The 14,826-nt window shown below is 33.7% G+C and overlaps 3 protein-coding genes across 3 annotated transcripts; 2 read left to right on the plus strand and 1 right to left on the minus strand.

The window, feature by feature from the left end:
* Positions 1-3,841: 3,841 nt before the first annotated feature.
* Positions 3,842-6,511, plus strand: HELRODRAFT_184144 (hypothetical protein; the record flags this gene model as incomplete). The annotated part of the gene is made up of 2 exons (XM_009016576.1): positions 3,842-4,167; positions 6,397-6,511. The coding sequence occupies 2 exons, from the start codon at positions 3,842-3,844 to the stop codon at positions 6,509-6,511; spliced, it is 441 nt and encodes a 146-aa protein (XP_009014824.1).
* A 1,124-nt stretch (positions 6,512-7,635) lies between these two features.
* HELRODRAFT_105066 (hypothetical protein) lies at positions 7,636-9,942 on the minus strand. The gene is made up of 6 exons (XM_009016577.1): positions 9,715-9,942; positions 9,412-9,619; positions 8,934-9,096; positions 8,591-8,696; positions 8,290-8,440; positions 7,636-8,160 (listed from the first exon to the last, which is right to left on the minus strand). The coding sequence occupies exons 1-6, from the start codon at positions 9,865-9,867 to the stop codon at positions 7,874-7,876; spliced, it is 1,068 nt and encodes a 355-aa protein (XP_009014825.1). The 5' UTR covers positions 9,868-9,942; the 3' UTR covers positions 7,636-7,873.
* A 1,885-nt stretch (positions 9,943-11,827) lies between these two features.
* HELRODRAFT_184146 (hypothetical protein) lies at positions 11,828-13,742 on the plus strand (the record flags this gene model as incomplete). Its single annotated transcript, XM_009016578.1, has 2 exons — positions 11,828-13,027; positions 13,089-13,742. 2 exons carry the CDS (start codon positions 11,828-11,830, stop codon positions 13,740-13,742), a joined length of 1,854 nt encoding a protein of 617 aa, XP_009014826.1.
* Positions 13,743-14,826: the final 1,084 nt, after the last annotated feature.

The raw sequence follows: 14,826 nt of genomic DNA on the forward strand, positions 1-14,826 counted from the left end.
AAGAGAGGAAAAAAGATTAAAAACTAGGAGAAAGAGAGAGAGAGGGAAAGAGAGTGAAAGTGAAAAAGAAAAACAGAGAGAGAGAAAGAGAAAGAAAAAAAGAAAGAGAGAGAGAGAGAGAGAGAGAGAGAGTGAGAGAAGCAAGAAGCTAATTTAAAAATGCGATAGCCATAGAAGTCGTTCAAATATGTCAAATAAATAATGACGAATCTGAGAGAAGGAGTGAACATCGCCATCATCCTCATCATCATCATCATCAACATCGTCGTCGTCGTCGTTGTCATCATCATCCGTTTCCAGAAAAAGAAACAAAAATCTTTTCGGATTTAAATCCCTTCAAAATCGTTCAATTAAATTTTCTGCTGTTATTAATAAAATGATTTATTAATAGAGAGAGAGAGAGAGAGAGAGAGAGAGAGAGAGAGAGAGAGAGAGAGAGAGAGAGAGAGAGAGAGAGAGAGAGAGAGAGAGAGAGAAGGAGAAAAAGATGATGATGATGATGATGGTGATGGTTACATGGTTACACAGGTGCCTTTGATGAAGATGAGAAGATGAAGATGATGACGATGACGATGATGATGACGATAATGACTATAACACTGGTGGAAAGAAGAGAAAACAATTCTTTCATTTTCGGAACGTTAATTGCGTGGTAATACGTGTATGACGCATAAAGAAACGAACGCGCAACCACACACATACAAACACACACCACACAAACACACACACATACAAACAAACACACACACATAAAAACACATACAGACACAAACACACACCTACCATTTCAGTGTACAAAGTATTGCCATGTCGTTCACCTATCTATCTATCTCAACTGAGATAAATATTTATTTATTTTCATGCTACACATATGTGTGTGCGTGTGTGTAGTGTGTGTGTGTGTGTGCAAACATTCAAACATACAAACAAATACACACACACATAAATACATACAAATATACACACATATACACAAACACACACACAAACACACACACACACACTAAAACAATCTATATGATCAGTCGTTTCGCACATTTAAACGCTAGTACGCATATACAAACACATACACACACACACCCACACATGCATACACACATAAACACACACATGCATACACACATACACGCGCAAGTATAGAGCAAAAATGCGACAAAAATTAGCAGGACAAACAGAGAAACATGTTTACGCTCACTAATCCACATTATAAATCTCTGTGCCATTGTTAGAGTAGTCTCTGGAGTGTCGTTTAAATTTTTGTTGTTGCTGTTATTATTTATTGTTATTGCTGCTATTTATAGTTATTGTTATTGCTTGTTGTTGTTATTATTCGTTGTTGTTGTTATTATTGTTATGGTTGTTGTTGTTGTTATTGTTAATTTTGCTGTTGTTGTTGTTGTTGTTAAAAATGTCACCATTTGAGGCTTTCGCTTCATTTAACAGAAATTCATTCGATGAAATTTCCCCATCGAATACTTACACATACACACACACACACACACACACACACACACATACAAACAAACAAACAAACACACACATAAACTAACAGACAGGTAGAACTATTTAATCCAAATAAATGGCAAAAAAAAACTAAAAAGTTATCTAAAATTAAAATAATTAAAAAAACAAGAATATATTTTTCTTACTTAAAATAAAAATACTTAGAGCAAAAAAAATATTAAAATAAAAAAAAAATTTTTTTCCATAGGTCTGATGCATGACTTGAGTAACATATTTGCTAGGACTGCAGTAGTTGGACGAACTTTTTCAGAGGTGTTTTCTGGTGTTTTTGGGGTATTCATTCATTTCTTTATTCACTCTTTCATTCATTCATTCGTTCGTTCGTTCATTCATTCGTTCATTCATTTATTTGTTCGCTCATTCATTTATTCATTCATTCATTCATTCATTCATTCATTCATTCATTCATTCATTCATTCATTCATTCATTCATTCGTTCATTCATTCATTCATTCGTTCCTTCGTTCCTTCGATCATTTTAAGTCAGTCAGTCTTTTCAGATTTCGTCATTAATAATAAATGGAATAATGCAGTGACGGGGAAATAATAATAATAATAACAATAACAACAGCAATAACAACAACAACAACAACAGCCATAACAACAACAACAGCAATAACAACAGCAACATGGAAACGACATTGGTATTAATGCGATCGAATTTTAGGATAAATTGATTACGTTAATGACAAAAATGTATCATAAAGAATAATAATAATAATAATAATAACAATAATTATGACGAATAATAATAATAACAATAATTATGACGAATAATATTAATAATAATATTTTTTCCTAATCTCTAATAAAACAAAGCCGAGCCAGTCAGACAAAATGCATGAATTCAAAATCACGACGCACAAAAGTTTTTTTTCCTCTCGGCTCTCTCTCTCTCTCTCTCTCTCTTTCTCTCTCTCTTTCACTCTTTTTTTTGTCTTTTTCTCTTTCTTTCACTCTCTCTTTTTCTCTCTTCCTCTCTGTTTCTCTCTCTCTCTGTCTCTCTCTTCACATAACAATGTTTGTACTCGTGTTAGTACAATACAACAGGAGCTATAGTTGTACATATGTGTGTGCAATAAGCTCACATGACCTAACACAAAATCCAAACCTGATGTATGATATAAACATGGTGTGTATAATTGTATATGTGTGCGTGTACCAGCGTATTCAAGGGTACCACAGCAAATGTACCTAACACAAAAATACCACCAAGTACACTACTATGTGATTCTTTTACCAATTTTATATTATTAAACTTATAATAGTTTGTGTGAGTCCAAAAGTGGAGGAGTACTTATACAAGTATGTATGTTTTTATGTTATTTATGTGTATGTACGAGTGTATGTGCATGTGTACGTACGTGTGTACGTACGTGCAAATACACACAGTCATCGTTCATCACCATAGAATTTAATGAACAGACCATAGAAATCAGCAGCCTCAGAGCACGACGTACAGGCATAAACATCTCTACTCTTCTATATAAATTGTTGTACACACATTCTGAACGCACGTACGCACACTCGCGCACGCACGCACGCACGCACACACGCACGCGTACACACACGCAAAAGCGAACGTATACACACAAACGAAAAACTATATATAGAATGTTTTATAAAGAAGTAGTTATAAAACATGAAGAGGGTAACTCCATGTTGTTTGAAATAATTAATCATCATTGTCTTTATTTATTAATTAAATTTCTATCTAAAAAATTTGCTCATTAAATCATTTATTCATTCGTTCGTTCATTCATTCCTTTACTCGTTTATTCATTTATTCATTCACTCACACACTTTTTCATTCATTCACTCACTCACTCATTCATTCATTCATTCATTCATTCGTTCGTTCGTTCGTTCGTTCGTTCGTTCGTTCGTTCGTTCGTTCGTTCGTTCGTTCGTTCGTTCGTTCGTTCGTTCGTTCCTTCGTTCGCTCGTTCCTTCGTTCTTCATTCATTCATTCATTCATTCATTCATTCATTCATTCATTCATTCATTCATTCATTCATTCATTCATTCATTCATTCACTCATTCATTCATTCACACATTCATTCATTCATTCATTCATTCATTCATTCATTCAAGAGCAGGCTAAGAAGGAAGACGCGGATTAGCGAGAAACGTTCTATAGCTAACTCATGTAAGAATGCAACAAACTTGGAAAAACCCACGATGATTGAACGAATGAATGAATGAAAAAATGAGTGAATGAACGAATGGACGAACGAGTGAACGAGCAATCGAACGAACTAACAAACGATTGAATGAATAAACAAATGAATGAACAACAGAAAGAAAAACAACAGCATGAAAAACCGCCACAACAACATCAACAACAGCATAAAGGACAACAACAACATCAACAACAACATCATCAACAACATCAAGGACAACAACATCAACAACAACATCAAGGACAACAACATCAAGGACAACAACAACAACAACATTATCAACAACATCACGGACAACAACAACAACAATAACAACATTATCAACAACATCAAGGACAACAACAACAAAAGCAACAACATCAACAACATCAACAACAACAAACCAAAAATCCACAATCTAGCTTCACGCAAATGTTGGCATTCCCTCACAGCAACCGCACATGCGGAATTACAAGATAGGTTACAAAAAACCCGCAACAACAACAACAACAACAATAATAAGTATTATTATTATTACTATTATGTTTGTTGTTGTTGTTATCATTAGTATTATTATATACCATGTTGAGCAAGAAAAAATTGTCCGTGTATGTATATATTCTGTAATCAAAATTGATATTTCGATTTTCGCTTAACTAACTCTTTGTACTGTTTGCATGTATGTATATGATTGTATGTATGCTTGTTTGTTTGTTTGTATGTGTGTGTGTGTGTGTGTGCATGTTTGCTCGTATGTATATTATTGTATGTATGTAAGTATAGATACATATCTCTATATATCTATATCTATCTATATCTTTGAGGGTATATATACGTTTGTTGTGTGTGTATTTATGTTTGTTTGTGTGTGTATGTATGTTTGTTTTTGTGTGTGTATGTATGTTGGTTTGTGTGTGTATGTATGTGTATATATGTGTATGTGTGTTTTTTAAATATAACACGTTTTAGTAGTTCCTCATCTGAGCATAGCACGGCGCCGGCATAAACCACATACGTGTTACTGCCTGTATCTCTCTATGTTTATGTTTGAGTTTTGTTTATTTTTTGTTGTATTTATACATACACACATACATACATACATACACACACACACATACATACATACAAACAAATATTTAGGTATTTTTAAACACATGTTTTTAAACATACATTACCCACAAACATTGTTTAGGCACGTATCATTTGAAAGGCAAAAAATACGAACCAAAAAAACTATATAAACAAAAAAGAAATAAATAAAACAAAAATATTAAAGGCAAAAAGATAATTTTTTTAATTTTTTTGTCTTTTTTTCATTTCAAATCTCAATTAATTGACGGCTGAATTTAAATTAGTTATTTGCCTTACTTGTCAAGATTCGCTGTGTTTTGTTTTGATACCAGTACCACCACCACTACTACTACTACTACTGCTGCTGCTGCTGCTTTTACAGCTACTACCACCACTACTACTGTTACATAAATAATTTTGTGTATGTATGGTGTGTGTGTGTGTATGTATGTATGTATGCATGCACGTATGTATGTATGTATGTATGTATGTATGTATGTACGTACGTACGTACGTACGTACGTACGTAGGTATGTATGTATGTATGTATGTATGTATGTATGTATGTATATGTGTGTAGTATTTTACTACTTAACGATTATAAGGTGGTCATTTTGTTGAAAGGAAGCCACTGTGCCTAACGGCCCATTTTCATTTTATTGGTTTGTTTCACGTTGTGTAAATTGGGGTGTGCGTGTGTACGTGTGTCTATTTATGTTTGTGTGTTTGTTGGTCTGTGTGTTTTGGTGTGTTTGTTGGTCTGTGTGTGTGTGTGTTTGTTGGTCTGTGTGTGTGTGTGTGTGTGTGTGTGTGTGCGCGTATACAATTGAATGTTTCAAGTTACGTGTTTGTTAATTGTTGTATACAATGAATGTACACTTAACAGTAAAATCTACTTTTAAATGTTTGTATTTGATTGCTTCTTTGTATGTCGTGTATGCGTGTATACATTGATGTACGCTTGTCTATTTTTGTATCGTTTTGTGTATGCCTGTAGATGTTTGAATACACAAGTTTGTTAAAGTTTGTGTATTTTTTGTGTATATGTGTATAATGATGTATCTTTATGAACCCTCATTTTAGCGTATTTCTCTCTCTCTCTCTCTCCCTCTCTCTATTTCGTTCCTTTTCTTTCTCTCTTACTTTCTTAATTGTCCTTTTATCATATTTTTATCGCTTTCCCCTTCTGCCTTCCTTTACATTTCCATCAACTTCCTCATCATCTCCCTCATCTACTTTTCCATCATCTTTGTCATCAGCTTCATCACCATCATTATCGTCTTCATCATTATGAATAATATTAAAACCATTTAAAGAAAATAACCAAGATATAAATGTCCCTAGAAATATAAGTAATATAACCCGATCACAAACCGCCATTGAACCGATATTGACCCGTCAAAAACCAATTCGGTTATACTGTAACACATCTCGACCTTCACGAACTAACAAGCACTACATATAGCTGAAGGAATTATCAAAAACTAAACAGCAAAAAACTATTAAATAACGAAAATGAATAGAATAGCGATAGATAGATAGACGGATGGATAGACGGATTAACAAAATAAATGAATAAACAAATGAGCACGTGACTGAGATAATAAAGGCAATAATTGATAATAATTTTGCTGGCAGTTTGTATCCATTTGAAAGTCTCGTGCACCGGAAGGCCTGCCTTATTAAGAGTGATACACTTCTGCAAGTAACGCTCGCCCCGCCGCTAAAATATAAAGTGCGAGAAATGAAGTAGAGAGATATAGAGAGAGGGATGAAGATGAAAATAAAGAGAGAGTAGTGAGAGAGAGAGAGAGAAAAAGAAAGAGAGAGAAAGAGAGAGAGAAAGAGGGAGTAAGTTCTGAATGAATTAAGCAAAATAAAATAAATGGAAGGAAGAGAAGAACAAGACAGAGACGAAGATAGATAAACAAATACAAGAAGATGAAAAGAGGAAAAAAAAAGAGAAAGAAAGAGAGAGAGAAAAAGAAAGAAAGCCAAAAAGCGGAAGAAAAAAATTTGAAAAATTAACATTGCAAAACGCAACAACAAATGTAAAAACATGCAAGAAAAGAAAAATGAAAATTTAAAAATCTCAGAAAACATATTGCCCTGGAAAAAAGTTGTAATGAAGAATGCGAATGGAAATAAATTGGAAACTGTAGCTACGCGAGCCAAACGAAATTTGACTAACTGCAGGCATAGTATGTCCGTGTATGTGTATGTATAAATGTAGGTTTGTGTGTATGTGTGTATCTGTATGTGTATTTATTTCTCTACTCAACTGAACGTATGCAAGTACCCAGAAATATTCCGCAGTTTTCGTCATCGCCGTGTTATATCATCTCCTCCACGATATTATGTTATCGGGCTATCTAGGTTATCATATGATCATCTTCATTGTTAACAATGACAGTTCCAGGGCTCACAGACATACACAGACACACAGAGAAAGAGAGAGAAAGAAACATTCACACCCAAATGAGGTGCAACTAATAACCGTGTCGATATAAGGGTCATTATATCGACCGGTCTGGCAAATCCCAGCTGGACCCCTCTATAAAAAAACAGGCAGACAAAAAATCTACACCGAACTGACAGACACATTCATCTTTTTCTAACATTTTCATTCCAAAGGTGGGAATAAATACGGCAGGATACACCAAATACCACCCGTACACACACACACACACACACGCAAACACACATACACACACACATACTTATACATTTTAATATTGATATTAGCATTAGCGTTTTACGGTATAAACACAAAATACCGTAAAATACGTGTGTGAAACGTACAACGGTATGATTGTAAAGGTTATTTTTGTATTTTACATGTGCATGCATGCACGTATGTACGTACGTAAGGTCGTCTTTATATATTATTTTTTCAATAATTTCAAAAAGAATCACTCAAAAATATAAGACATAACTACGAAAAAAATTTACTATTTCAAAATTTTGAAAAAAAAACAATCACTTTCATTACAAAATGAACTAAACTAAATCACCCCAAACAAAACCAACTTTAAAAAACCTTCCAAAACCAAACCGCCCTAAAAACCAACCGCAAAAAACCACCAAAACAAGACCACCTTCACCCATCATCAACTCAAACAACAACCAGTGGATCGACATCACATTCAGATACCAGAATCTCAACCTTGTCTTTTAACTCCCCTTTCAAATAGCCCAACATGAAATCACTCAAAAACCCGCGTTCCGTGTTGCTATGGTTACATAAAATGACGGAAGAAGGCGCGCACGTGTTGTTGGTGACGTCAAGAAGTTCGTGATGGCCCATCTCTCCAGTGATGTACAAGTTTGCCTTCGCACCTTTCAGAACGCTAGATCCCGACCCAGCGCAAACTGCTATGCTTGATATCAGCTGGTAGCCATCTTGTCGATAAATAAATATTTTTTTCATTTTATCGCATTTTTTTCAATGATTTTTAAGGTATAGTAACAATAGCAAAGAGCAATAACATCGTCTAAACGACAGTAACAGGTGACGAAATCGAAACTAGCCATTGAAATTTTTCTTCTGAAGATGATGAGACGAGGCCAACAACACGTGATCCAGTTTGAGATGTTTCTTGATGATGTCAATGGCCTCATTGATCCTGATTGGTTGATCTAAAATCATCAAACGACCTTCACCTAGCCTTTCATTGGTAATCTTGAAAATAAATTTTAAAAAAGAAAAAAAAGTAAAAGATCTTGACCTTTGTATCAATGATAATAAACATGTTAAACGATTTTCAATGATAATTCAAACAATACTTTTCACACAAATAATCCTCTCTCTCTCTCTCTTTCTCTCTCTCACCTCTGTAACATCTGTGAATGTTGAATGAAAATTGACGGCCAATCCCTTTAGCTTAGCTTTGGCGTCATTCAAGTCAACTTCATCACAGACAAATGTGAAAGCCTTCCTGGAAGGAGAAAAGAAACATTAATATATCACATTAATATTATATATTATAAAAAATATGAAAATATTACATAAGAAATAATTAATATTGTATATATTATATTGAATTAATATGAAAAAAGTTCACTTTTACTCAGCTGATGTAATTTTATGACAAGAATTTTTTGGGGTTTCTGGTGATAAAGTTTACACTTACTAATACCTCATCACATTAAAAACAAAACAAATTCACTTTTACTTATCATTTGGGAGTTTTATATGAGAAATTGGCCCATATATCTCCCAGATATCAGATAGAACTCCTGATTCTAGAGCATCATCTGACAGTTTTGTCTCAGGTAGTTCAACAGTGAATCTGTACACCTTTCTTTCTCTTGCTTTCAGACACTGTTTCTTGCCCTCTGTTGCACAAAAAGTGAAATTGAATTTTTTAATTTAACATAATTATTATTGGATCTATTTCATCTTAAAAGAATTAACTTATAATTGATGTACGTGATTTGAAAGTTGATGCAAAATTAAACTCATTTATAAACGTTTCATTATTAAATAATTCACATATGTACAAATATGTCTACATGCTACATACACATGTATCTATAACCAATGTATATTATCACACACCATGCAATAACAACATAGAACCTTAAATTTCGAAATCACAAAAAAATACATTACACATGAAAACAGAGATGGTTTAAAGGGGATAAACAGACTAAATGGAGTCAGTAGCCAATCGTTGACGCCATTTTCCACCACGTCCCAGCAGGTGTGTGGCGAGTACAGAGCAATCCCGTACTTCACACACGACATTATTACACTTTCCTTCCATGACGATTGTAATAATCTGGTAACTGGCTTGAAAATAGGTGGGTGGTAAGAAATAATTAGGTTGATCTCCTTATCTATGCATTCCTTCATAACCTAATTAATGGAAATATTAATTTTATGTATGTTAAGTTTCTTTTTTTATACAAAATTAGATTCAAAAATAATTAATTCATCAACTAATTGCTAACATTTAATGTCAGATCGTTGGTTAGCATGATCTTTTTAATGAAATCAGCTGAAGTGTTGTCGGGCTCAACCAAGAGTCCCACATTATCCCACTGGGCCGCCAAGCTTAAGGGGGCGAATTTTTCTAAAACTTCAATAACATCTCTTAAAAACATGTTTCTGCAATTTGGAAACGAAATGTTCCGGAATTTGTGGCCAAGGGATAGATATTTCGCGACTGGAAGTCTTTTCGTGAAAGAAGAAAACATTTAAAAACTAAAAGTGAAGTTTTTGATTGATAACTAGTTCACTTTTAAAATGTTTTCGTCTGGTTTACTTTTAAATTTTTAAAAGTGTATTTGAACTTAAATTCAACGTCTCTAAACCCGGTCAGTTCAAGTTCAAGAATTTTGTGGGGTTTCTGGTGATAAAGAAATTTCAGGTATTGCAAAATTTAAGAGATTGTAGTTAGTGTTGAATTTAATTTGTTTTACCTAATTTGTTATATATTTGTTTCTATAAACAATTTTTTTCTTCATTGAGAACAAGTTTTAGTTTTTTCCTTGGTTGGGTAATTTCAATTTCAGTTTTTACTGCTTTTAGTTTAGTTTAATAATCTTTAATTTGTCAGTGACTGTTAAATTTTAAATTTCATTAGAAAAAAGTGAATTTAAAATGATAGATTATTATCAAAGTTTAGCTTTATTCAAATTTAACTTAATTGAGGTTGTAGTAGTGTAGTTGAAGTCTAAAAAACTTAATAAAATTACTAAAGAATCAAGAACCGGGTATCTGGACGCAAAACAAAGATTGATTGATTGATTGATTGACTAAAGAATCATAATTAAATTATTAAAGCTAATTTTCAATTTACTTTTTCAGAAAGAAAGGTTAAAAGAAAAGGCAATGCTACGAAGACAGCCAACAAGAATTGAACTGAAATTAGAAAACATCAACGAATGGACTTCTCTGAAGAAAGAAAAATCAAAAAATGTAGATTTAGCTGAGAATGTAACATCATCAAAGAATGCCCGACCAGCCAGTCCCTCATTTGAATGCAAGGAGAGCACCACCCATGCCAGGGTAGGATATGTGCCCCCATCATCATCGTCGTCATCATCTTCCACCACTAACAGACAGTCTCAAAATATTTATAGTAGTAATTTTGGTGCTTTAGAAATTTTGAGATGACTCTTTTTGAGAATCTTTTTTACTTCATTTTCAACTATTTTTTTATTTATATATGACATATGTAATTTCATATATAAATATTACTATTTATTTATTATGCTTCTCTAGAAGTTTTTGTACGAAAAAAATTTCACACATTTAATCAGTTTCTAATGAAAAAATTAAGAAAAATGGGTTTTTCTGTGTTTTCCTTTCATCCATTTGTATGTGTTAATTTGATGGATATGAAATTAACTGCATGTAGGTAACACCTATTAAAGTGTAAACTTGTATATGTATGGCAGAATTATATTAAACAAATAATTTTAGTGCACATAATAATTTTATCTGTATATAATAAGTAATAGTATATCCATAAATATGTAAATATATGTATATGTTTATGTCAACTATTTATAAATATTGTCTACTGAATGACATCCCTCTGTGCTATACTGTTATGTCACATAATCAAAGTATTGCACGTAAAGGGATTGTATAGCGCTTGTTGGTATGGATTTTTTGAAGGAAGATGAACATATACATGTATAAATGTATATATAGAGAGAGAGAAAGAAAGAGAGAGAGAGAGATTTATGCAAACTATGATATATAGTGATTACAGTACTCCATATACAATTCTCTCTCTCTCTCTCTCTATATATATATATATATATGTATATACATTTGAAAAAGGATGCACACTTATTTATCTATGTGTATATATATGTGTGTAAATGTTGTTTTATTCTTGCGAGCGATATTTAAAAAATTTTGTGTAATAAATTGTTCCGTTCTTTGGTTAATTTATTTTAAAATGATTAAAATATCTTTTTTAAGTGCTTCTTGGTTATATACATTAAATTAAAAACCACTTTTTGTTTAAAAATACGAAACATCTCAAAATCCTGATTTCACTAATTTCACTTCAATATCAATCAATCACAATAATTCCAATTTATCATCATGAAACCGGACCAAAAAAGGGTGTCCGCTCTCCTTATTCAAACTGTCAGTCTCTTGTGCAGAAATGGCCTCCATTTTGACAGAAGTTTGCGTATCCAGGGCCTCCTGGGCATAACTATCGACGAGAAGGACGTCTTCGTCGTTCAATTGGATGACACACTTTTACAGAAACAACTTAATAATCCCCCAACCAACACGTCATCTGCAAACGTCAGTCAGGCTGGGACCTGCTCTAAGTCAAGAAATTTAAAAAATGTTGTCACTTATGAAGATGACAACAATTTGGTAAGAAGTTCCGCTGCAGTTAAATGTCACCAGCGATCTGAACAAAAATTAGTGTCAGCAGAGGAGGGTAGCAGCAGCATTGCAATTGATGCACACAATTCATCCATTGATTACTGTGCATCTGTTAGCAGCAAAGACAACAGTGAAGTTGGTAGTGTAAATATAGACAACAACAATGATCTCACAACTAATAATTTGAATGATTTTAGTGTAATTTCTGGGGCCAGACATGGTAATGATGATGAGGGTGGTATTCCTAATGATCAAATTAGTGAAAATGTTAATTTTCAGAGTAGCAGTGATGGTAAAATCCATAATAATAGTAATAATAGTAGTAGAGATGACGAACGTGGTGACGATGAGTGTGGAGCATCAAATTGCATCACAATGGCTGATGGTAATAAAAGAAACAACAACAACATCGATGATAACAACAACAACAGAACTGTTAAGGATGTAGTTATAGAAAACGATGATGAAGAAGAGGAAATTATTTTTGTAAAATCTGAAATCTCATCGGAGGAACAAGACCTGATTGAGCAGCACGAGTCTCAACAACAACTGCAATTAGTTAGTTATGGTACTCACAACAACAACAACAACAATAATGGTGATAACTTGTTACGCAGAGAACCACAGCAACAACATCATCACAGTGGCAGCCAATTTAGTCCCGTAGGTCCAAATTACAAATTCAATTACCACCATAGAAAAAAAAATAATTTCCAAGCCGGCATAGAAAATGAAAATAATATTTTCTCGCAGTCTACTTTCCACGGAGATCCACTTGCTAATCTGGAAAATTCAATCCTGGCCCCGACCTCTGCCATATTCGAGAATTTTCATCACTCTACATTAGGACAAGAAATGATCAAAGAATCTGTATGTAATTTGTTTTTTGGTGCACCTTATAGAGTACTTTTTTTTCATTTAGATTTTTTTTATATTACATATGATTAACTATCTTTCTTTGCAGTGGACATACACGAAATACAAACAAATGGCAAATCATTCCAATGTGCAGAGCAGAAAATCCCTCTCCATCTCACCTCACAACTCCAGTTCTCTCGCTCTAACATTCCCTGACAACAGCAGCAACAATCCACTACAACAACTAGGCTTCAACTCGTTAACGGCCGCAGTGGCGGCTACCGGCGACAGCAGCCTGCAGCCGCTTCAAATGTGTGGCCCTCGAAGGCGTAGTAACTTAAAAACTGTCGTCTGCCAGTACCCCGATTGCGGTAAAACCTTCTGCCATAGCTGCCATCTCTATCGGCACCAGAGGTTAAAACACGGTCGCAGGTTCGGAGTCGTAGCTCAAACTTCGTTTCATTGCCAAATTTCAGGCTGTGGAAAGGTCTTCTACAGGCGCGCCAGTCTGGTCAATCATAACTTCAACGTCCATAACATAGGGCCACCACCTAATTATAATAATAATAATAATAATAGCAATAATAATAATAATCATTCTATAGGTCATTTTCCACCCGGTGTCAATATCCCAACTGTGGCCGACGATGACGTCATTGACGACGATGACGACGACGATGACGTAATGGGCGGTGTTGATGATGACGATGATGGTGGCGGTGGTGGTGGTTTTAATTCTCAGTCTGATCTGTTAGGATAAATGTAAACAGGGGATTTTCTTCTGCGTTTATTTATTTTTGTAGATATTTTTGATTTTTTACCAATTTTTATTTATTTATTTTAAAAGGTATTTAATTTCCTAATTAACAAACATATTATTATTATTATTACCTAGTATTGATTGTTTTAGTAATTAAATAGCACTAATATTATCAACAAATTTTTCTTTCGAAATGGTTGCAAGGTTAACTTAACATGTCAAATTTGATTGATTTGATATTTCAAACAACGCTTATTTCGTTTTCAATTAATTAATTGACTAATTGATTGATTGACTAATTGATTGATTGGCTAATTGATTGATTGACTGATTGATTAATTTATTGATTAATTAATTTATTTGTTTCATTTTTTTTATCTCTTTCGAAGCATAATAAACTCATTACATTTCAATCGCAGTACATGTTGCTTGTATTTTTTATTGTACACTCACGTGTGTGTGCGTGTGTATGTGTGCGTGTGTATGTGTGTGTTATATTTCGAGAATGGGGATAGCCTAGAATTCTAGATAGCGGTTTTTATGTCTAATTAATGGGGAAATATTAGCATAGCCAACCCAGCGCACATAACTTGGTTTTTTCTCCCTATCTTCTGTTTCTCCTTTTGCGTTCTTTCGTTCTGTTGATTCGTTTATTCGTTCATTCTATCTTTCTTTCATTCATTTATTTTTTTTTGTCTGCCTGTCTGCCTATTCATCCATCCATCCATCCATCCATCCATCCATCTAATTAATCAAATAAATTTGCTTCAGTCCTTGCATACTGAATGCAAATTTCCATTTATCAACCGCTGTAATATTCGTGCGTATTAGGTATGTGCGTGTGTGTGTGCGTGCGTGTCTGTATGTGTGTTAGTATGTGTGCGTGTGTGTGTTTGTCTGTATGTGTGCGTGTATGTGTAAGAGAGATAGTGCGTGTATGTGTAAGAGAGATAGATAGATAGAGAGAGAGTGAGAGAGAGGGAGAGACTATCATTCAACAAACAAAACAATCCGTGCTTAGTATTTGGTACTGCAAAATACGCATGGTATTTTTTTTTATTTGCGTTTTAAAAAAAAGTTTGTA

Source organism: Helobdella robusta (assembly GCF_000326865.2).
Source record: "Helobdella robusta unplaced genomic scaffold HELROscaffold_184, whole genome shotgun sequence".
NCBI lineage: Eukaryota > Metazoa > Annelida > Clitellata > Rhynchobdellida > Glossiphoniidae > Helobdella > Helobdella robusta.